The 24,983-nt window shown below is 41.3% G+C and overlaps 1 protein-coding gene across 1 annotated transcript; it reads left to right on the top strand.

Annotated features, from left to right (window-relative positions):
• Positions 1-566: 566 nt before the first annotated feature.
• Positions 567-3,846, top strand: LOC311501684 (uncharacterized protein). The gene is made up of 4 exons (XM_084563645.1): positions 567-700; positions 1,148-1,327; positions 1,544-1,718; positions 2,172-3,846. Exons 3-4 carry the CDS (start codon positions 1,630-1,632, stop codon positions 3,328-3,330), a joined length of 1,248 nt encoding a protein of 415 aa, XP_084419771.1. The 5' UTR covers positions 567-700; positions 1,148-1,327; positions 1,544-1,629; the 3' UTR covers positions 3,331-3,846.
• The last annotated feature ends 21,137 nt before the right edge of the window (positions 3,847-24,983 follow it).

Genomic DNA, 24,983 nt, shown 5'->3' with positions numbered 1-24,983 from the left:
AAGCAGAATGAGCAGGATTCATCAGTTGCAGTTTATAAACAACATTCAAAGTTAGCCAGTCCTCCCCAGCTCCCCTTGAATGCGTGCTTCCAATCTTGAACCTGGTTATGTTCCACCCTCACATCCTGCGTGCCATTATTGGTTGGGGGATACATACCCACTGCCAAAAGACTGATGCACCACAACACATTTCTAGTGGATCTAAAGTAATGACTGAGAGAGAGTCATTCTGCATGAGTCTATATGTGGCATCCCTAGAGGGAATGGCCACATTAATGTTATTTTTATGAAACTCATGTGTTCGTGAGACACTTTTTGTTAATGTATGTATTTATTTTCATTTAAAAGTAAAGAAACCTATAGAGGTGGGTCATTTTTTCCTCTCCTTTTTGTTTGTTTAATTTATTTATTTAGTTAGTACTAAATTCCAATATCTCTTGATTCACACTCCAGCCCAGTCGGTGGCGGTAATGCACCGTTAAGTTGGTTTGCCAACCGCCATAAAACACAAAAGAAGAAGAAGAAGAAGAGGTGGGTCATTTTATTTTGAAAGCAGTGGGGCGGAACATTTGTAATCGCTCCAGGTGTTCGGGGGGTACGGTAAGGGAGCCCCACCTTCCGCCGCTCCCCCAGACACATTCTGGAAGGAAACGAAGACGCATCGTGTCTTTACTTCTCCGCTATATAACTGCTTTCACAGGTCAGTAACCGGTGTGTTAACCGGATAAAAATGTTATTTTATGTTGTCGCTTTATCAACGCTAATGAAAACAATAGCTGTTAAGATAGTTGTCTGAGTTTATTTGTGGGTAGAATGTGCTAGCAAAGGGGGAGAAATTTCCCGTACGGCCGCCGTTACGGAGCGAGCTCATTTTAGTTTGTGCTGGTTAACGAGAACTCGTAAGCTTTACACACTTTGTACCACGATTGGGCATTATTTATATATTCCGTTAAATTGTATTTCGTCATGATGTAAATATTTCCAGTTGTGTTTAGAAGTGACTGAGTCGATTAACTATAGAGTTCCGGGGGATGACGTTTTTAGGGGACAGGAAACCGTGGGCACCGCCATTTTGGCAGCATTCGGCAGACTGGCAGACTGTTGTGATAGAGGAGGCTAAACATGGTCGATAACTGTTGTGCACCAGGTTGCACAAATAAACGAGGGAAAAAGAAAGGCTCGTCGTTTTACCGCATTCCTAAAGATGCGGAGAGGCGAGCAAAGTGGATCAGCGCCATTAAAAGAGCCAGGAACCAGCAAAACAAGACTGAGAGATGGGACCCCCCAGCCGTTGGATTCCGCTTGTGCAGCGATCACTTCATATCAGGTAAGCTACAGAATGAACATACAAAGCTTACTAACCGTGTCTTCATTATTTAATAAGCTATAATTGTGGTTTCTGATCAGTTTAATACGACATAGCTAGTTGAATTATAGCATGCAATTCGTGGGGCTAACGTCATGTTTTGTAAGCTAGCAAGTGCTAAAACGTAGTAAACAAACCCAAGTTCACACTGAAATGTTTCTTGTATTTATTTTGTAGGGAGAAAGAGTGATAATCCCTTGAGTCCAGACTTTGTTCCATCTATTTTCAACCACGTTCCATCTCCAGAGAAGAGGAAAAGAAAAATGAGACTTGAGGTTTTCAACAGACGGCAGAAAGCAAAGCTACAGAAGATGGCTTTGTCTGCTCTATCTGCGAAATCCATCCCTCCCAGGTGAATATATCAAAGTTCCTTAATCTGTTCGACCCCACTTCCATGGACTTGGTAAAAATATAAACCAAAAAGTTTTCGTACAATTCATTTTAGTTTTAATAACATCCAATGAGATAAAAAAAAAAATAACATCTGTGATTAGTAAAAAACACAACATCTGTGACTGGTTTGAAATCATCACACACCTCTACCGACTTGCATTTGGCAGCCACTGACTATGCATGTGATTTGTCACTGTCACTGTCATTGTCAATATCCCTGTCATTGTCTTTCTATTGATTTTATTTTATTACATCGTGTATATACTGACTATAAAGCACTTTAAAATTTACTTACTTTCTTACTAATGAAAGCTAGTATATACTGCAGAAAACAGCGAGTGATTTACAAAGAAATTAGAAACTGTCATCAGTAGTGTATATACTCTTTATACTACTTTTGTGTTTTCACCAGAGCACCAGAGCATCAACCGATTGTCCCCAGCAACAAGGATCCTACTGCAGACCAAACTCCCACCACAGAGCCTTTGAAGGAATCTACCCTGGAAGAACCTGGAAATGATGTCCAGCCTGTTCTCCATGAGGAAGATCCAGCGACTCCACCATGCAGCACTGCAACCTGTGGTAAACACGTCCAATCTCTTGAGCAAGAATGCCAAGCTCTGAGGACTGAAAATATGTTGTTGAAGGAAAAAATGAATAGGACTACACTGAATGAGATGAGCTTGCATAACGATGATAAAAGGGTTAATACTCTCACTGGTTTATCAGCATATTCAATTCTCATGACTATTTTTGACATTGTGGCTCCTTTTCTCAAACTTAAATCTGGTTTAACATGTTTTCAGCAGTACATGTTAACCATAATGAAGCTTAGAATGAACTTGTCCTTTGAGTTTTTGGCTTTTTATTTTGACATTGACTCAACCACTGTGTCAAAGCTCTTCAAACACTGTATTAGTGTAATGCATTGTAGACTGGTGCCAAGTCTAGTGTTGTGGCCTGACAGAGAATACTTAAGAAGATCTCTTCCATATGCATTTCGAAACAATAGCTTTGAAAAGACAGTTTGCATTATAGATTGTTTTGAAATATTTCTAGAGAAACCTAGTAGATTGCTAGCCAGTGCTCAGTGTTACTCATCATACAAATCACACCACACAATGAAATATTTAATTGCAATTTGCCCTCAAGGTTCCATTTGTTTCATTTCCACTGGATGGGGAGGTCGCACGAGTGATAAGTTAATCACAGAACAAAGTAACTTTTTATCTCATTTGCTCCCAGGGGACGTAGTTTTAGCGGACAGAGGTTTCCTGGTTAAAGAGTCCATTGAGAGATGCCAAGCTGAATTAAAGATTCCAGCATTTACTCGTGGAAAGAAGCAGTTAGATCCTGTTGACTTGGAGAACACCAGATGTCTAGCCTCTCTTAGGATACATATTGAAAGAGTAATAGGAGTTCTCCGTCAAAAGTACACAGTCTTGCAAAGCACTGTCCCCATAAGTTTCACGGACATAGAGAGAGAAAATGATGTGACCTACCTTGACAAGATTGTGAGCGTATGTTGTGCACTTACAAATGTGTCTGAATCTGTGGTGCCCTTCCAGTGATGGGGATGTACAGTAAATTGAACTGATGTGACTTGCTACAGATGTGCTCAACCAGCAAATAAACCTTTGTGACTCACACTTCTTGCTTGCTTGTCGTGACTTAACTTTTGATCATTTTGATCGCTATTCTGATGCGATCACATTCTGTTTCTCTTTACAGATCAAGCTGCACATCCACCCATTCTAACTGAGTTCCACCCAACCAGATATTTGTTCTGGTGTGTTTGATATGAATGACCTACCCATGTTTCATATCCCTGATTGCTACAGATACTTAATACTAATGATGGGAAAGAAAACAATATTGGTTTAACAACTGTTTATTCATAAATAAGATAGTACAGTATCAGCTACTACTACTTACTCATTTCACAGTCTCCTCACTAAGGTTTTCTTTTTTGGGCATTGATTACTTTTCTGCAGCTGGGACATACCCACTGTTTTGGGACCCTTTTCATGCGAAGGCAGGTTTGGTGAAACATTTTAACGGAACAAAAACCTGACGCACAGACCATCATGTTCCCTGCTTCTGTCTCACGGCAGTAGCACCACTGTTGTTGACTATGATCAGCAAATGCTGCTGCTGCTGGTTTTGGTGCAGAAAAATACTTGGCTAGCAGCTCTGGAATGATACATTTTTTAAAGAAGTCACAAGCACATTCCAATTCTTTGTCAAAGAATGCCACATCAGGTGTGACACGTTCAACAAAAGGTGAAGTACTTTCCCTTTCAGTCCACAGAATGAAATCACAGTATGGTTTGTCAGTAACAAATAGCTGCATCTGCACTTGATAGTAGTATGCATGGTCCCGCTTCAGTCTAATTTTTCCTTGCGCATCTTTTTCAAGGCAAAAGTGTGCAATGTCAGAATTTACTGCCTCATTAACAGAAAGGTCCTTTACAGAAAATGGGCACTTAATTTCTATGACACCTGAACCACAGCAGCTGCAGGAAACATATCCATCAGGTGAGGCCCCAATAAATGGGTGCAGGGGTGAAATCCTGAATCCAGTTGTTCCTACCATGACATCCGTGTGTGAGAGGCGATGCTGCATTTCATAGTATTTTCTTGCCAAGTCCTCATGTTGACATCCCCATCTGAAGAAACAACAATAACATTAGTTTTGGACAATAGTAATGCCACCCCACATTGGTACCTCCCTGCTCTTTCAAAAGGATACTACTTGGTTTTACACTCCTGCTTTTTTAGAATAGCACCTCCTGTATTTACCCTCCCTGTTATTTTACCTACTTCACATTCACTTGATTGTACACCATCTGGACATGACAATTTTACACACAGGAGCAGTTACACACTGCATGCCCTATTTTACCCTAACCCTCCTATGCTCATGAATACCTGGTAGCCTCACTGGTGAAACTATGGGACTTTGGGTAGCATATTTGTCTTATCAGAGATACTGAAGGCTTTCCGACATCTGTCTTTGTGGCTGCTCTGAAGGTAGATCCTGTTATCCTACCACTCCTTTGCTCAAACCAGATTTTGGACTTGGACTGGGCTCGGGTCTCCTCCTCTACAATATCACTCTGAAAACATGACAATCCAAACTGTTACACATAACATTTTAAGTTAGTACAGATTGTACACATGTAGTACATGATAGATTTCAGTTATTAGCTCCTGTTATTTGAAACAAAATAACATTTTCTGTACCTGTTCTTTGGTCACAGTTATGTCTTCAAATAGTCCTTCTGCTCGATCTTGTAACTCTGCCAGGTTGAGGTCTCTTGCCTGCTTGTTATACAGGTTGGTGAGGGGTTCTGGTAAATCCAGCATGACAGCCTTTGGCACATAGGATGCTGCATACTCTTTGACTACAGACAGGACTACTGGTTTGATGTTCTGCTCCTCTTGTGTGCGGCATTGGGAGAGGTTGTTGTAGAGTTGGGCTTGCTCAGCAGCAGTCAGAGGTGGGAAAGCTGGGGGGGCAGAATGACCTTTTGAAGATTTTCCTTTTTTATACTGTTGAGAGTTGTTAAAAATGATGTCCTTGCCCTGCTGATACTCCACTTTCTTTATAGAGTCCTCACTTGGGGTGGCCCACTTGCACTTCTTAGATGTTACAGCTATCTCTTCTTTTCTTCCATTGTTATGCTGCCATATGCTGAACAACACAGCTGACACATGGGAGCAGCTCTCACCAAGTCCAGCTGTGCAATTGCAGTGGGCTCCCAAGACAACCCCATCATTCCTCACCACCATCCATGGCTTTAACTGAGGATCATTAAGCCTTTGGGAATGATTAACCTATACATAAAATTAAAAATGTTAGCTAACTTGGTTGAGTACATCAAAGATACAAACAAGCAACAGATAGTCAGAAACACCGCGGTAACTAGCCAAGCTAACATAAACAAACAACCCGGACCTCTACTAGCCATGCTAACGTTACACTACCTATTAAACTGGGACACTTACCCTTCCAGTGATGATGCAGGAATTTTTTGCTTGAAGATTCCACAGCTGGATGTTCGTTACAAAGCCAGACTGAGTCCATTTGTAACCCTCCAGGCTTTTGTAGGCTTTCAGAGAGTCACCCGAGTAAGACGATGGGAAGTTTATCACTTAGTTGTATATATCCGGATACTGCAGATCTGGGACGTCTTCTTCAGCAGAGATGCATTTGAAAAGCACGCCGGGGGCATTGTAGGGGTCGGTAATATTTAACCTATTTAATTTTTTAATATAAAGCTCAATGTCATGCGAATTAAAGTGAAACGAGTACTCCGATCTCTTGAAAGCGGCGATGGCGCTGGTGCTGGCGCTTGTCATTTTTACTGCCAAAATGGTGGCCCGAACACCGATGGTCACGTGGGGTCCGGAGCTCTATTCTGCACCAGGCCATTGCCAACAAAGTGAAGGATGTTAAAAAATGTAAAAACAACAGTAGCCATAACCTTTACGATGTGAACAAATTAGAAATGCTGTTGGATATAATACGAGCTCAGGCTACAGAAGCTCGATGGGAAGTGATGGTGCAAAAAACTGTAACGTTAATATCTGAAAGCTCTGTGACTGAAACATTTTGCTGTGCGATCGGATATATCACCAACGATTCACCCGAAATTGATGCGTATCACCTGTTGATGCGTTACACTATGATCGTAGATGCCTTGTCCTGTTACGTTCAAGACCATCAAAGTGATGATGTCTTTCATGTGTTGCAAAACTTGCACGGTATTATCAGGGCCGGAGTGGGACTCATTTTCAGCCCTGGAGTTTCATGCCTCAGACCGGCCCACTTAATGTTACGACCTATTATATTAAAATAATGTAATTATAACTTTACATGTTAAGCCTACAATAGCGCACTGTTCTCTAAAGCCTTGTAATTCCGTGTATGTTTTCTAAAATAACTCCAATTCAGTGGAAGTAATGGTTGCTTCACAATGTGGATTTATTTCAACATTAGTGCAAATCTCCCCCATTATTCTTTGCAACACAACATCCTTTTCAACAAATTAAATTTGAAAAAATAAAAAAAGGGTTGCACTCTGTAATAACTTTATAATCAGAACTTAGATTTCACAAATACAACATCAGCATGTCCTTTTCTGCAAAATCAAATATCAAGCAAATTAGTGTTCACAGATATCTAATCCTTAAACATGAAAGAATAAAATAAGTATTGCACTGTTCTCTGCAAGTTTGTTATTCACAGTATAACATAACTTTCTAATGATGCCATTATCTTTTTTTCCTCTGCACAAGAATAGTTCAAAGAAACATGGCCAACCAAGACCAAGTTTGTGGCCAGTTATGTGGCGTCGCATCATACTATTATAAATGATGTAACGTTAGGTTAAACAGGCTATATGTTACAACGCCACGCAATTCATTGACTTGATAGGCTAATTAATTAACTTGATCGGTGTAGGTAAAGTTGCATTTTGTTCAGCATCTTGTCTTACCCGTTTCATCATCCTCATTGGTCGTTTCAGACCGCGAGCACGTTTTATTGAAAAAGATGCCGATTTTTGCACATTTGGCTGCATCTGTCTCCTTTTCTCTTTTTAATTCTCGCTTTTTCTGCGCCACCCTTGCTCTTTTTATTTTCCATTTTGCAAACTCCCTTGCACTTCTGGTGCTGGAGCCAGGCTCCAAACACCACTGACAGTGTGCGGTGTTCACACTGCAAAAAAACAAAAGGAAAAGAGCTGCAAGTGGAGACGGCCCAGCGACAGCGGTAACAGCATGCACATACCCACTCAGTGCCCAACCCAGTGCCATGACTGAACACCGGCCCAAAATAAATAAATAAATAAAAATAATAATTGAACACCGGCCCTCGCGGCCCGAAAGTCAGACCGGCCCACCGGGAATTGTCCCGGTCCTCCCGATTAGCCACTCCGGGCCTGGGTATTATACTGCGCGAATTCACAGCTCCAGTTTTAATCCGAGCCTGGCAGATCTTGAAATATAAACCCTGTCGCCGGTAAGTAATGTTTTCTGTTGTTCTGTTGTGGGCAAGGTAAAAACAGTAAAGAGGTCTCTGTCATTCTTTAACGTTTGAGGGTGAAAGATGGAGAAAAGGGAAGACCGCCTGATGAAAAAGCTCTATTATACACCTCCACATCCGGGTAGTTTTGGAGGAGTAGAACGTCTTCAGAGGGCTGTACAGGATGAAAGCGGGGTTAAAGTAAAAACTGATCGAGTAAAAGAATTTTTATCGAAGCAGGATGCTTATACTCTACATAAACCCGCCAGGATGCATTTTCCTAGAAACAGAGTATTTGTACCACGGCCCCTGAATCAATTTCAAGCGGATTTATGCGATATGCAAGCTTTATCGGAGTACAATGATATATATATATAATTATCTATTAACAGTCATCGATATTTTTTCAAAGAAGGTGTATGTTAAAGCATTGAAGACAAAAAAGGGAAGTGAAGTGACAAAGGCGTTTGCCTCGGTGTTATGGGAGAGTAAAGTGCCTGAGAAAGTACAGACGGATGCAGGTAAAGAATTCTTTAACAAGACTGTTAAAGCTCTGATGAAGAAGCACGGTATTATCCACTTTGTTCTCTCTGTATGATTACAGTATCCATGTCATGAATGAAGGGCTAATGTTAATTGGTGGTATATGTTTGTTAGCCTTTTTGCTATGATGCTTGCAATGCTTAAACAACAGTAATTCGTCTTAACAAACACCAGGTCTAATTTCACCGTAAGACTGTCAAGGAGCTAATTGTTCCTCCCTGAAAGATAGATTAATATAGCGTCTAATGACAGACATGTAAGGGCATGTTTATTTAAATTTGCAATTCATGGATGTTTTGTATAAGAGTTATATTGTAGTCTACGGTCTGTGATATACGACATACAGCATGGCTGGTGCAGCTGAAAGAGAAGCTGCCTCCGGCACCGCAGAAGCAGCTGATCCACACAAACATTTGAAGGAGTTATTCAAAAAAAGCAGTACTGGCAGAATTTATTTTTTTCTGCAAATTGTGCCCGCCGAGTCTGAAAAAACAAGTCTGGACATTCATCATATCATTGTCAAATTGCACATGGAGAAGAAAATTAATGCGAATTGTTCATTTTGGGAGGAGTCTATGAACGTCCTCTCTATACTGTGATGTAATCAAGGGTTTCTAGACCTGTTTAAACCCGTTTGCTTTCCCTGTCATTTCAAACCAGATTTTCTACATGTATAAAGTGCTCGAGAACTGCCAAGATTCAAAGCAGTAGAACTCAGGGCTATGTTTATTAAAAGAAAAAAGTAAGAGCTACAGAGCCAACAGAGCTCCAGAAAATGCAATTTCCAGCATGCTCCACCTCTCACAGTCTCACCTTGAGCAAAAGAACACATACAGCTGGTGGAAAAACTGCAGCTCCTAAAGATCAACAGCATCTGATGATGGGTCTTTAACAAACAGTTAGAGTGGGCAACCTTACATCAAAATCCATCACAGTGAGCACGGCCTCTCCCCAGGTCTGCGTGCTCAGTCCTCTCTTCTTCAGCCTGCTCACCCACGACTGCATTCTGCAGCAAACACATTGTCAAGTTTGCCGATGACACGGCCGTGGTAGGCCTTATTAAGGACCACAATGAGTCTGCATACAGGGAGGAGGTGAGGCAGCTAACAACATGGTGCAGACATTACAACCTCTCTCTCAACGTGGATAAGACCAAAGAACTTGTGATAGACTTCAGGAGGGCTTACAAACAACAACGTGTACCATTACTGACTGACGGAACTGCTGTGGAGAGGGCCAGCAGTGAGAGATACCTCGGTGTCCTCAAGTCACAACAGCGGCTCCACAACCTTCACAGACTCAGGAAAACTGTCCGCCCCACCTCACATCACACAAGCATCCTCACTTACAGCTTCACCTCCTTGTTTGGCGGCTGCAGTGCCAAAGAAAAAAAACAGCTGAACAGAACTGTTTGGACAACCAGCAAGATCATCAGCGCCCCACTCTCCTGCTTGAATTATACAAACAGCGCTGCGTCCATAAAGTCATCTCCATAATTACGGACTCACATCACCCCTTCCATCACATCTTCTCACTACTGCCCTAAAGGAGAAGGTACACAAGCATCATTCTGGTTGTGCAACAGATAAATAATATGCCAGCATTTAAAACATTTTTTCAATGGCATGCATCTACCCGCGCTACCTTCACATCTATTTTGATTTTTATCACTCTGTCACAGACTATCTGGGTGACGCAACCGTGACGAAGTCACACAGTAGAGGTGTGTGATAACGCTAGATTTGGTAAAGATCCGATACCAAGTAAATACAGGGCTAGTATCGCCGATACCGATACCGATAACGATACTTTTTAATAATTACGTGGATGCATCATCAATCTGAATCTGAATGAATTTTCATGACATTTAAGTGTTTTTGTGATTATTAATCAGTTAAAATCCAGTACAGAAAAGTAAAAAGAAAATACTTCATCACAATAAAGGTTTTTGTTCAGAAACAACACAAAATTATCACTTGAGGACAAATAAAAACAAATTAGTGTTCAGAAACTACAATACAATTATAAACTAAATCTCTCCCTTCATTGCACTTCTTCAAATTATCACTCCACATAAAGTATTATAAATAATATAAGGATGTGTTTAGGAAGTACAATGCAATACAAAAATAAGACATAATTTCTCCCCTTTAGTGCAGTTCTTCTCTTCTTTTCAGGGGTCTGTCGGGGCCAGGGGGCTGGGGATTTTAAAAATGTCCATATGCTTATACAAATTTATTATGTTACCACTGTATCTTACAGCCTTTTTAGAAATAGTGCAACTTTCTATCGTTTCATTTTCCGAAAATATAACCAAACAGCCCTACTCTTTCTATCTGCCATTCTCCTGCGTTCCGTCTCTGCGCTGTGTATAATAGCTGCTGCTGGCCGGGCCTGGCTGTCCCAGCTGTCATCGGGCGAGAGGCAGGGGTACACCCTGGACAGGTCGCCCATCCATCGCAGGGCTTATTACACAGTATTCACTGTGGGAATACTGTGTAGCAGTGTAACAACTGATGCTGCTGCTTCCATAACTGGGATACAGTCAGGTGTGGTAAAGCAAACTCTGGAGATGTAGTGTTGTTGGAATTTGGTAGTATCCCTTTAAGAGACTGAGGAAGTCATGTTGTGTTTACAGTCTGTGTTAGTTGCTACTGCACGAGCTGAGTGAATGCAAGAAGTTACCTGTGACGATATCACTGAGAGTTTATTAAAGCTTCAAGTCCAAACACACGAAACGGTGAGGACACTGAGTTTCTACAATGGCGATGAGGATGCTGCGCAATTGTTGCGAACTAATCCACGCAACGGAGTTACTTCCCGCACACGACCGCTTTGCCTGCTGAAGCACAGGAGAGCCACAGTGTCGCTAACGGACTCGAGAGTAAACGGCCGAGTGGAAAATAAATAAATAAATCCAGAAAGACCTCCGGAGCAAAGATATCTTACGGACTAAACTCCCATCCTGACAGCTCAGTTAGTTAGCATCACTCAGTAACACAGTCAAGAGAGACGTGCTAATGCTAAAAACAAAACAAAAGACTAGCAACAACACGCACATGGACATAACTGGACAGTAGCGCTCTGAAAAAAACAAACAAAAAAAAAAAAAACAGAAAACTACAACAACAATGGCTGGCGTGGCTGAATTACCCTCATTCCCCCTCTTTGATGTAAATGCAGAACCAGCCTCCCTTTCCCCAAAATGGAAAAAGTGGATGAAGAGATTTGAAACATTTCTCACTGCAGCTGCCATAACTGATAGAACAAAAAAAAGGGCTATGCTTCTGTACTATGCTGGAGAACAAGTGCAGGATATCTTTGAGACTTTTCCTGAAAAAGGACAACCAGATGATTTTGATAAGGCAGTACAGTTACTCACCGAATACTTCAGTCCAAGTCACAATGTAGAATATGAAATCTACATATTTCGACAATCAAAACAAAACCCAGGTGAAACTGTCGATGCATTTCATACCAGACTGAGACAGTTAGCTCAGAATTGTGAATTCACTAATGTGGATAAAGAAATAAAGTCTCAGATAATACTCAGCTGCACATCATCACGTCTCAGGAGAAGGGCACTGAGGGACCCAGACATGACTCTTAAAGGACTTTTGGATCTTGCCAGAGCTTTTGAAACCTCAGAACTTCAGGCCTCTGGCATGGAAAACAAACATGAAACGGGACAAACTGCAGCCATGTCCAACACAAGAAACAAAAGATGGATCACCTCTGGGCCCCAAACGGCGAACGCGGAACAGCGAAATCAGCCAAAGATGACATGCAGGAATTGTGGAGGTACGTTTTCTCATCAGGATGGTCAGTCGGCATGTCCAGCGAAAGGCGTCCAGTGTCGAGCATGTGGGAAATTCAACCACTACGCCCGCTGCTGTCTCTCTGATCCTGACAAAAAGGTAAAACAAAATCAACATGGACAGAAAATGAAACCAACACAGAGCACACAAAAGATGACATGGCCTAACCGACGCAGACAAGTTAAAACCATTCTTACTAACGATGCTGAAACCGCCCCCATCAGTCATCTAGCTGCTACTGACTCAAGCACAGATGAGGAGTACGTCTTCGTCACAAAAGATGCAGAGGGCAGAGAACCGCTAGTGAGGTCAGTCACGATAGCTGGTGAAAGCATTGATGTTCTTGTCAATTCAGGAGCCTCAGCTAACCTCCTGGATGGAAAAGCCTACAGCATATTGAAAACCAAACTCAAACTTGAACAGTCAAGCAAAAGAATTTATCCTTATGGTGCAAAAACTCTTCTCTCCCTTCATGGCAAAGCCACCACAACGGACTCTGCTAATGGACAAGCAGCTCAGGCAGCATTCTACATCGTTGAAGGAAACTACGGCTCACTGCTGGGCCATGACACTGCAACTGCACTGGGACTCATACATGTGGTACACTGCACTCAGCCAATACCACAGAACCTGTCTAAAGCAGACCAGCTGCTCCTGCAATATCCAAGTCTCACCTCAGGCATAGGGAAGCTGAAAAACTTCCAAGTCAGACTACACATTGACCAAAGTGTGCGTCTAATTGTCCAGCCCCACTGTCGCATTCCCTTTCACATGAGGAAGAAAGTAGAGGAGGAGCTACAATGCTTGGAGGACCAAGGCATTATTGAAAAAGTAGAGGGTCCAACACCATGGGTGTCACCCATTGTGGCATCACCAAAACCAAAAAACCCAGAGAAAATACGCCTCTGCATAGACATGCGCCTGCCTAATACAGCTGTGCAAAGAGAGAGACACATATCACCTACTGTGAATGACATCGTGCATGATCTCAACGGTGTGACCATGTTCTCAAAACTGGACCTCAACGCAGGATATCACCAACTAGAACTAGCACCTGAATCCAGATACATCACTACATTCTCAACACATATTGGACTGAGACAATACACACGACTCATCTTTGGAATTTCTTCCGCAGCAGAGGTTTTCCAACACGCAATCCAAAATGTGCTCCACGGAATACAGGGAGTCAGGAACTTCAGTGATGACATCATCATTTTTGGTACCACCCCTGCAGAGCATGACCGTTCCCTGGAAGAGGTTTTCAAACGACTTCACGACAACAATCTCACAATCAACAGGGACAAATGTGAGTTCCACAAAACATCTCTGGAGTTCTATGGCTACATCTTCTCCAAGGACGGTATCTCAGCTGACCCTAAGAAAATACAAGCCATCACACACATGTCACCCCCACAGAATCCAAGTGAAGTCCGCAGCCTACTGGGGATGGCCAACTACAGCGCTCGTTTCATCCCGGACTTCTCCTCAATTACCCAGCCACTACGCGAGCTCACAAAGAAAGATACAGAGTGGTCATGGAAAGCGGAACACACAGAGGCCCTCAACCAACTGAAAGACAGGCTGGTCAGTAATCCAGTCATGAGCTACTTTCACCCTGAGAGAAAGACAAATGTCATCGTGGACGCGAGTCCAGTTGGTCTTGGTGCCATCCTGGTGCAGACTGATAAAGTGGAAAACAAGACATACATTGTAGCTTATGCAAGCAGGGCTCTGACCCCAGTAGAACAGCGATACTCTCAAACGGAACGAGAGGCGCTGGCTATCGTTTGGAGTTGTGAGCACTTTCATCTGTATCTATATGGAGCTGAATTCACCATGATCACGGACGAAACCGCTAGAGCTCATCTTCAACAACCCAAAGTCCAAGCCTCCTGCACGGATAGAAAGGTGGGCCCTCAGACTGCAACCTTACAAGTTCAAAGTGTCCACAAAGCTGGAAAATCGAACCCAGCAGACTACATGTCTCGCCATCCACAAACACTTCACACACCCAGCATCACAGATGATGTTGACACAGAAATGCATGTCTCCTTCATTGCAGCACATGCAGTACCCAAAGCAATGACTCTTGAAGAAGTAAAGAGAGAGACTTTAGGAGATCCACTGCTACAACATCTTGTCAAAGTGATTCACTCAGGTAACTGGAACAGCCTGCATGACAATGTCACACAATTTGATCTGTCAATCCTGAGAACATTTTACAACATCAGAGAAGAGCTTACAACTCTGGAAGGAGGCAGCCTCGTTCTCAGGGGCAACAGACTTGTTATGCCTCAGACCCTGCAACCCAGAGCACTTGCACTTGCTCATGAAGGGCATCAAGGCATCATCAAAACTAAGCAGCTGCTTCGAGAGAAAGTCTGGTTTCCGGGAATAGACAAACAAGCCGAAGAATTGATATCCCGCTGCCTTCCTTGTCAATCGTCCACACCCAAAACTGCGCATCAGCCACTACAAATGTCAGAACTCCCACATGGACCTTGGAAAACTGTTTCAGTGGACTTCTGTGGACCCTTCCCTTCAGGTGACTACGTGTTGGTCATCCTGGATGAATACTCAAGATTTCCCTTTGTCGAGATTATGCAATCCACATCAGCATGCAAACTCATCCCTATCATGAACAAAATCTTGTCAACTGTGGGCATACCAGAAGTGGTGAAAAGTGATAACGGTCCTCCATTTTCAAGCAACGACTTTTCAGATTTTGCAGGGTACCTCGGTTTCCACCTCAGAAAGATCACCCCCTACTGGCCACAGGCCAACGCTGAAGTTGAAAGATTCAACAGGACTCTGACCAAAGCAATACACACAGCTACGCTGGAAGGCAAGCCGTGGAAACAAGAGCTATACAGGTTCCTCAGGAACTACCGTGCAGCCCCTCATCACACCACCAACCGGCCTCCAGCTGAAGTATTTTATGGTCGACCCATAGCAATAAAGCTACCATCCATCTCTCATCCTCCCGATGATGAAGCTCTCCGTCTAACAGACAGATTAAAAAAAGACAGGATGAAACATTATGCAGACAAAAGGAGGAACGCATCACACTCTGAACTCAAGGAGGGTGATGTTGTCCTAATACAACAGAGGAAAACAGGAAAACTCGTAACACCATTCAACCCTAACCCATACAAAGTCATCACAGTGAAAGGAACAATGGTCACTGCACAGAGACATGAACACAAAATCATAAGGCACAGATCACACTTCAAACTTCTGAAACACAAACCGGAAGTCCCATTCACAACAGAAGACAACAACAACAGTGATGATGACAGTGTTAGCGGACACACAGGTAATCCTGAACATGTTAACCCTGAAGCCAGGAGGAGATACCCTGTGAGGGTAAACAGACGACCTCCTCAAAGACTTGTGACTGAACTGTAGCAAAGGCTATGAAAAGTGATGAGATATTGATAAGTTCCCACTACAGCCTCTCATCACAGTTATGTTTATGTTGCTGATTCAACAACTGTACTGTAACATGGTTTCAGAATTGCTTAGAGATATTATTCTCAGTTATTTGTTTAATGTTATATATCTGATTTTGAATTAATGACACAGGACTGAATCATAGCTACTTCGATTTTGAAAAAAACATTTTATGTTTGTTAATCCAAGTCCTGTCAGACCAAGTAAAGCTAAAACCAAGGAAGGACATTTCATTTGAAAGAAAAGGAGGGATGTAGTGTTGTTGGAATTAGGTAGTATCCCTTTAAGAGACTGAGGAAGTCATGTTGTGTTTACAGTCTGTGTTAGTTGCTACTGCACGAGCTGAGTGAATGCAAGAAGTTACCTGTGACGGTATCACTGAGAGTTTATTAAAGCTTCAAGTCCAAACACACGAAACGGTGAGGACATTGAGTTTCTACAGGAGAGAGCACCTGATGCGGTGCCTGTGCTTGATGAAGCTACAGAAGAAGTCTTCAAAGTGGTAAACGACACAAAATAAGGAGCAGGTTTTCAAAGCTGTGGAAAGATATTGGCCACTCCCCTTATGCTTCTGTGGGAAAGGCTCAGTGTGTGGAAAACGTCTCAGTTGTGATGAATGAGTACCCATTCCTCGGCACGCTTGCAGTCAAAACAATCCTATCATTCAGCACGACCTTTGTGTGTAGGTGGCCTCTGTTCCTTGGTCCAGCTCAATTCAAAGCAAAGGAACAGGTTGGACAGCGAGCATGAGCAAGAATAGTACTGTATTGTCACCCCAGACTTTGAGATTCTTATCATGCGTAAAGCAAATGCCTAATTATTTCATTAACTTCCAAAAAATGAGTCCCATGAATCCTGACATTGTCATCTTGGAATATGCCCGTGCCATCAGAGAAGAAAAAATCCATTGATGGAATAACCTGGTCATTCAGTATATTCAGGTAGTCAGCTGACCTCATTCTTTGGGCACATAATGTTGCTGAACCTAGACCTGAGCAAATGCAGCAACCCCAGATCATAGCACTGCCCCCACAGGCTTGTACAGTAGACACTAGGCATGATGGGTGCATCACTTCATCTGCCTCTCTTCTTACCCTGATGCCCCCATCACTCTGGAACAGGGTAAATCTCGACTCATCATGACCTTCTTCCATTGCTCCAGAGTCCAATCTTTATGCTCCCTAGCAAACTGAAGCCTTTTTTTCTGGTTCGCCTCACTGATTAGTGGTTTTCTTAAGGCTTCACAGCTGTTCAGTCCCAATCCCTTGAGTTTCCTTCACATTCTACGTGTTGAAATGCTCTTACTTTCACTATTAAACATAGCCCTGAGTTCTACTCTTGTTTTTCTTCGATTTGATTTCACCAAACGTTTAAGTGATCGATGATCATGATCAATCAGGATTTTTTTGCGACCACATTTCTTCCTCAAAGACGATGGTTCCCCACTATCCTTCCAGTTTTTAATAATGTGTTGGACAGTTCTTAACCCAGTTTTAGTAGTTTCTACAATCTCCTTAGATGTTTTCTCTGCTTGATGTATGCCAATGATTTGACCCTTCTCAAACAGACTAACATCTTTTCCACGACCACGGGATGTGTCTTTAGACATGGTTGTTTAAGAAATGAGAAGTTACTCATTACATCAGTTGGGGTTAAATAACTTGCTGCCAGCTGAAAGATAATCACCCATGCAGTGATTATCCAATAGGAGGCTCTTCCCTGTTTGGTTAGTTAAATCCAGGTGGCGAAAAACAAAGATGACATAGGTGTGTTTTCAAAATCTGTTTCTGAAAAATAAATTTGCTTTAAGTACATCTGAACTTAATGACCATGGGAAGAAATAAAAACTCATAAAGGACTGAAAATATCACAGTTGCAGTTAACAAAGGTACTTATGGAGACACTACAAAAACTGTGCATCAATGCAAAATAAATCAATTCCATTTATTCTGTTAAATAATAAATATAAGGGCCCAGGCGGCAAGTAGACAGTTACAACAATGCCGTGAATAGCTTGCAAAACAACTTTTTCTTTTTTCGTCTTCACAGTCCCTTGTAGTGTTCAAATCTTTTGTCAGTTTTCAGAACACAGACTTACAGTAAGTGTCTCTGTCTCTCTCTGTCTCAAATTTTAAATCTCTTTTTAAAACAAATTGTTATTCTGGCATTTGGTCAACATATATACTTGATAGCTAAATTGACAATGACACTGACAGTAATCTTCCCACTTACATACACCGATCTGCCATAAAGGCATCATGTCTAAGTATCATCCACATGAATGCCAGGTCCAAAAGTTTCCCAGCAGAACATTGAATTGTGACAAGATGGTCAATGTTATTTACTTCTCCTGTCAGTGGTTTTAATGTTGTGGCTGATCGGTGTATGATATATATTCGTATATTGTGCTAGCTAATTGTCCCATAAGACAACTGCTATTATCACTGACATTACTCCATGCCTCTGTCCTTTTTCTACCTGTAACTTTGTGCGTTTTGAGCATTGGACTGTCTGAATAATCATGCATCAGAAGAACTGTGCTTGTACATTGTTTATATCCTGCATGTACAGTTTGCCTTAGCATTGATACACTTCATCTGTTCATCTGCTTCAGCTGTTTTCTTCTCCTCCATCCCATCTCCTTCTTCAGTTGGTGTCTCCAACCGACTCGTCTCAAGCTGACGTGTCCCTGCAAGTCTGCTGGGTGTATCTGCTCAAGGTTTACTCCTGTTCAAAGGTCCTGTTTCTCTGAGGGTCTTCAGCCTCTGGGTTCTGGAAGGCGTCTTGAGCTAAAGATGGACCGTATCTGACGCTATATAAATACAATTACACTGAATGTAAAGAAACAAGGCCTTAGGTCTTGGTTACTGACGGATTTATTCACCTTGCCACCACAACAAATCTACAGTTAAACTGTTAAAGTGCACAGCCCACATGAAATGCCCATTTGCTATAAACAAGTCAAACCAGCCTGGCACATGTAAATAACATGCCATGCCAGTTGACAAGAGAAAATGAGTCCATAGAAACAAAGAACAAAAACCAAAACAAAAGGCTAACTTCATGAGAAAAAGATCTTGTTGACTGTTTTTTTTTTCTCCTGTAAGTAATCACCAAAATTCAACATTCATTACAAAATATGCATGTAACTAAAACATGTAATACACTGACAAATGATAACTTTGAGAGCCAAAGCCACTGAACCTGACATTCCACTCTGTCCTGTTTATCATCTATACCAACGTTAGTGATGTAGCTTTTAGTTTAGTTAACGTGATTTACATAAAATTGTGTCCCACCGGCAAGACTCAGAAGAATAAAACACATGTCACAAAGAAAAGTGCTCCAAGTAGAAAAGAGAAGACAACAATTAAAGGTTTCATGTTTTGTGTACATGGTATTGCGGTATATGGATGAGGTATATGGATGTGTTGTTGAGATTTGGGTGGAGACAAACTGTAAGTGTGACCATACCACATGAGTTAATTACAGTACCTTTGACAAGCTCCTATAAACAATTCCACATCGTTACACAAACCCTTTCTCCTACACAGGAGCGAATTCTCTTCAAAAATATGAAAGTAAATCCCTTCAAAAATAAATATAAACATACAGTATATTATTTGATATTATTTCTTACAAACTTCATACAGCCCAGTCACCTCCTACATTTAAAAGAATAAATAAATAGTCTGGACCTTCAAAAATTTCTCTTCAGTATTGTCTTCACAGAACCTGCTTCATTAACATGCCAAAAAACAGTGCAACCATCGTATCGTTAGCCTCATAGCATAACTGCGTAAGTCATATTTTAACATTTTCGGGAAAACAAGAAAAAACACAATTTTTAGCAGGCACATTGGTATTTTTTAACAGTGGATAGTGTAGCCAGCTCTTTTAATTTATCTCTTCTTTCCTCCTTCCACGCTCTAGGGGATCGTAGCGTTGTCCCAATGAAAGCAGTAGTCTCTTTTTTCTGCGTTAGCCTACGAGAGCCTGGCTGCTTTCAATTCTGGAAAAGGAATTTACCACCCTCTGTAAAACGTGAGGTGTTTGTTCTTGTCTAATTGCTGGATAACGTCATACTCCACTTGTCCCGGATGACCTCCAGTTTTCAGCTTTTTGTACTCGAGTTCCTCCCAGTAATGGCTCCAGTTTCCATCGCTGTCTGCTCCGAAACCAAACACATGGACCTGTGAAAAGGAAAATGAACATATAACATTAATTAACATTAATAAATGATTATGCAAATATAGTGGACAAACCGTTCTGGAAAAAAAAAACATAGCAAAAGACAAAAACATCAGATTTCTGTGAAACGATGAGGAAACTTTATCTCACAGTAATTCATGTAACACATAAATTTAATATATGTTTTTTTCTCCATTTTGTTCCATTTTGCCAGTTTGAAGGCGCTTCAAGTGTGTGATCTATCAGTGGCGACGCAGTGTTTTAACAACTTGCGCTAGATGAGAGCGGATACCTTCTGTCTTAAGATGGACAGTGTACACACATGTTCATTGTCGGTTGACCTGATTTTCTGCCATTTACTTGGGTGAGGGTAGGATTCAAAGGCGGTTTAAAGGCCTTTATATAGTGCGACAGTCAAGTGACAGCCAATCCTCAGCCACACAGCACAAGTAGTGGTTGCTGAACATGGGTTATACCCTCCCTGACAAGAACAGAAGCCACTGTGCATTGACGTGTAAAGCGCCTCAAAACCTCGTATGGAGGAAGTCAGGGTCTATCGTTTTCCGCTATGTGAATTTTTTCCTTCAGTATGGTGACATCAGGAAGGGGTCGCTTGGCGTGTGGCTAAATATAAACTTTACAAAAGCTCACTGTCCAAACATTTAACCTCACATCTTCTGTTCTGTTGTACTCAAGTCCACTGCTGAGTAAGATAACGTAGTAGTTGACAATGTCTGAATGAAGATTCATGCAGGTCACTGCATATCTGAGTGCTAAGTCCATTTGCCTTTGTTTTATGTGACAAACATATTGAGCTGCTCACCTTGGAGTACTTATTCAGAAACCAAGGACTTTTTCAACTTCGCAAAGGCAGCTCCATTTCAAAGACTGAACTTACCTCATGGCAAATGTTCAGTGCAAGAGCCACAGTTATAAAGCCAGTGGATGGATACCGGCCCTTCGTTCTCAGCCACGTGTCGTCAGCGTATCTTATGAAAGCCGGGTTGATCACCGTCACCTGTTGACAATCAGAATCGGCCTTCAAACTCACACGGGTCGCTACTTTTGCAGGCGGTGAAGCGCTTAATGGTACTCACCAAATCCTTGTTGAATACTATATTTGGTTTTAGTGCCGCGTTGGACCTGTTGGGGACAGCATGAAATGACAAATTCAAATATTAGCCCTTGACACAATATCCAAAAGCTCATCACGCAGATGTGACCTGTGGGCCTATTCAAGGAGATTCTAATTTGCATAATGTATTTTATGTGAAACTCTACAGCAACATACACAGTTCATTCATTATTTCACCCATGTCCTCCCCACTTTAACTTCCCCTGACTTTTGACAGGGAAGCTTGATCCACTGAAGATTACAAGCAGCTTATTGTTTTCTACTGTACCTGGGGGAACGTGAATTAAAGGTCATGGTTTTACACCAGAAATAGACGACAGGCAGACTCGCTGCCTAACATGCTGGTTTGCTTTGGATATAAATGGTGCATTGCAAGGAGAGGGGCAATGTGTCAAGAGACAGCAGGCAACTGCGGTAATGTGCTATGTTTTGAATGACAGTAGAAGTCCTCCCTAAGGGGCCCCCCACCTGACACAGTTCTGCCATCTCAATTACATTACATGCTGTGCGCCTGACTTTTTAAAGTATATGAGCACGACAACGGTGCCAATGTCAAACTGATTAGAGGTGGGAGAGAATGACAAAGAGGAAGAGGAGAAAGGGAAGCACACAATAGATAGTATTAATAAAACTAAATAGTTTAGTGCTAGTCTAGTCTTGACAATAGGGGATTGACAGGATTAAAATAACTACAGTGTGTCTAGCTCTGGTCCTAGCTAGTCCAACAGGAATTGCTCCTACACTTAAAAAGGGGGGATTGTTCAATTTACATGTATACATTTCGTATAGAAGACATGATTGAGTTATGTTCTCCTCTGAACATGCTTCAATCATGTACAATCCCTTAAATCTTAGTGGATGCCAAGTCTACAAGTCTCAGTCATGTTAAGAAAACAGAAAATAGTTATGTTTCCTCTTTAAACTCCGCCCCCTCGGAAAACTTCTGCAGGAATTTTGGCCACCATCTTTTCACCCTCACTGGACAAACTGAAGTCGACATGGAGAGTTATGGACAAGGTAAGGACAATTAAAACTTATCAAATGTTTGTCAGATTTCAAGGTAGTCACTTTAGACGTATAGTTTTCATAAAGCCGATGGTTTTATCAGCCAGGAACATTGAGCAACATCAATAAGACGATGTTAGCTAACATTTACTGGAGTTTACGTTTAGTGGAGAGGGGAGGGTCATAACCGCCCTTAGCCTGCGGAGTCATATCCGCGGTCGCGAGGTGTGGAAAGTCAAAGTCGCCCTGTAAAGTTTTGGGGAAAAACTCATTCTTGAAAAACTGCTACGGCTACCTTTAGTTTACTGCAGATTTTTACAGTGGACGCCCCTACTTGGCCGAAGTCCATCCACGTTATCCGTTGAGAGAAAATTGTTACCATGATGAGTTATAGTCAGCCTTAAGGAGAAAAAAAACTTTCACAGTAAAGGCTTCATATTCAGCACATGAGGAAACTGTACACTGCTCTAATAACTGACCGATAGTGAGACAAGGAGGAGCTAACAGGCGCTAGTTATTTACATTTAGTTATATTCATCACATGGATTCCTGTCTTCCACATCGAGTTAGTACACTGAAAAAAAAAAAGGCTGTTGGATCTACATGAAAAAAGTATGAACTTCGGTTGCACATATTAAAGTTATGTTTCATTAAAATGATTTAGTTACATTAAATATACTGAATTACTTTTTGTTAAAGAAACATGACTTTTGTATGTTAATTCAACAATTTTCTTTAATGTTAAGTGTATTCAATTACTCTATGGTAAACCAACATAATTTTTTTAAATGTTACTTTAAAGCTTTTTTATTCTTGTTATATTCAATGTGCATCTGTTAAAGCAACATACGTTTTTTACATAAATTACACACACTGTTGTTCTGTTAAATCTACTTGACCCGGACAAGTAAATCTTACATTATTAAGTTATAAAGCTTCTGCATACTTTGCTCATCCATTGCATGATAAAATTATTTCTGTGCACTAATTTCTGTTACTTAAATAAATCCATTTTGTACATCCTTCTGTCTGACCCAACCTAAGCTCTTATTTACAGCATTTATCATGAAATTTCCAAAAACAAATAAGACAAAGAAAAACTTTTACTTTTTACTAGTGATTTTATTTTGTCAAAGAACACTGCAAGGTACATTTTGGAAGAAATGAAAACACAGCATATATGCCACAGATAAAGAAAGTATAAATAAAAGGCAGTGCAAGTATTTGTCCAAACTCCAGTACGCAGCAATAAAAGAGCAACCATGGTCCATGGCAACAGCTCATTCACAGAGTCTGTTTTTGAGGACTTGAGCTTTCTTGGAGAGCGTGATTCTGCCCAGCTTCATCACAACTTTCTGAAGCACTTCAAAAAATACTTCAGTTCAGGAGGGTAGCTGAGGTTCAAAGCATACAAAATAACATGGCAGCATCTAATGCAATGTTGTCCAGATCATGCAGTACCATCTGGCCTTCCAAGACGACCACAATGTCTTCAGGTTTACTGGTGGCATCATGTCTAACGACATATATTCCCCCACCACGGTCTCCTCAATGGATCCTTGGAACGAGGGCTTCATCTTCTGCCTGCAGAGTGCACAAAAGTAACAAAGTGAGATCAAACAAAACACATTAAATATATACACTTGAAACATTATACTGAATGTCTGCACAAATAATATACAAATCTCTGTATCCCTCTGAATATTTTATAATAATCTATTAATGCCATTTCGTCCTCCATTCTTTCAAACGCGGTTTAAAATAGTCACTGACTACCTTGAAATCTGACAAACATTTGATAAGTTTTAATTGTCCTTACCTTGTCCATAACTCTCCAAGTCGACTTCAATTTGTCCAGTGAGAGTGAAAAGATGGCGGTCAAAATTCCTGCAGAAGTTTTCTGAGGGGGCGGAGTTTCCAGAGGAAACACAACTATTTTCTGTTTTCTTAACATGACTGAGACTTGTAGACTTGGCATCCACCAAGATTTAAGGGATTATACATGATTGAAGCATGTTCAGAGGAGAACATAACTCAATCATGTCTTCTATACGAAATGTATACATGTAAATTGAACAATCCCCCTTTTCCCCTTTTTTCAGTGTACGGTGGCCCTGAAGGTCAAAACACAACATTTCACAAGACACAACGACATTTGGAAATGGTTGGAACCGTAGACATATATACATGTCTATCGTTGGAACAACCAACACTTCTTGTTTCTGATTGGACAAAACTGGACAATGTAACGTCATTTCCTGTTTATACTTCACCATGTCCGTGCACGAGTTTTAAACCGCGTTGGAAAGAATGGAGGACAAGATGGCATTAATAGAGGAATATTTTGAAAGAGGACATACATATAATGTCATTCTTAATATGCTTTCAACCCATCATGACATTAGCATGTCCCTCTGAACCCTGAAAGCATGGTTGAAGGAGTTAGGACTGAGGAGACGGGGCAACTACGTCCTCATTGTGCGTCCCTTCAGCCTCTTTAAATATTGCCAATGTCTTTCCACAAGACATGCAGAAATCTGGCAACGACTGATACTTCTTTCCACAGTGTGGACAGTACATGTTGTCCTGCTTTCAAAGCACATCACAGTGTCTACACTTCCGCGTAGCTGACAATTCACAAAGTGTCATTTCTTGACTGGCAGCAAAACAACCAATCACATTAACTTATATTTTAGCACGATGGGTTCTGTCCAATCAGAAACAATTAGTGTCGTTCCTATCCTTTCTGTAATCTGTAATGTTGTTGTGTTTTGTGAAATGTTGTTTTGTTTTGACCTTCAGTAAGTCCTTGATAGAGAGATAAACTGATGTACTGAGATGAGCTATTCTGCATGTATGGCTGTATCACCTCGGCAGATTACAGGGACTGGCTGTATAAATCTGAATGGTAATAAAAACAATTGCTGTGAAGCTTCACTAAAGCTGTTTGTAAAATCGACTAAATCGCATAGAAGTTTAATTTTGTCAAGGTAAATAATATTGTAAACAAGGGCCATAATTAGAAAATGAAGTGATCAAATAAGT

Source organism: Chelon labrosus (genome assembly GCF_963514085.1).
Source record: "Chelon labrosus genome assembly, chromosome: 16".
NCBI classification, from domain to species: Eukaryota; Metazoa; Chordata; class Actinopteri; order Mugiliformes; family Mugilidae; genus Chelon; species Chelon labrosus.
The sequence above is the reverse complement of the archived record's forward strand: the minus strand, read 5'-3'. Positions and strand labels throughout refer to the sequence as shown.

Bases quoted from the DNA above. Each gene is read 5' to 3' on its own strand.
- LOC311501684 (XM_084563645.1), top strand. From the start codon at position 1,630: ATGAGACTTGAGGTTTTCAACAGACGGCAGAAAGCAAAGCTACAGAAG. The intron at 1,719-2,171 runs GTGAATATATCA...TGTTTTCACCAG, and splicing joins GCGAAATCCATCCCTCCCAG to AGCACCAGAGCATCAACCGA.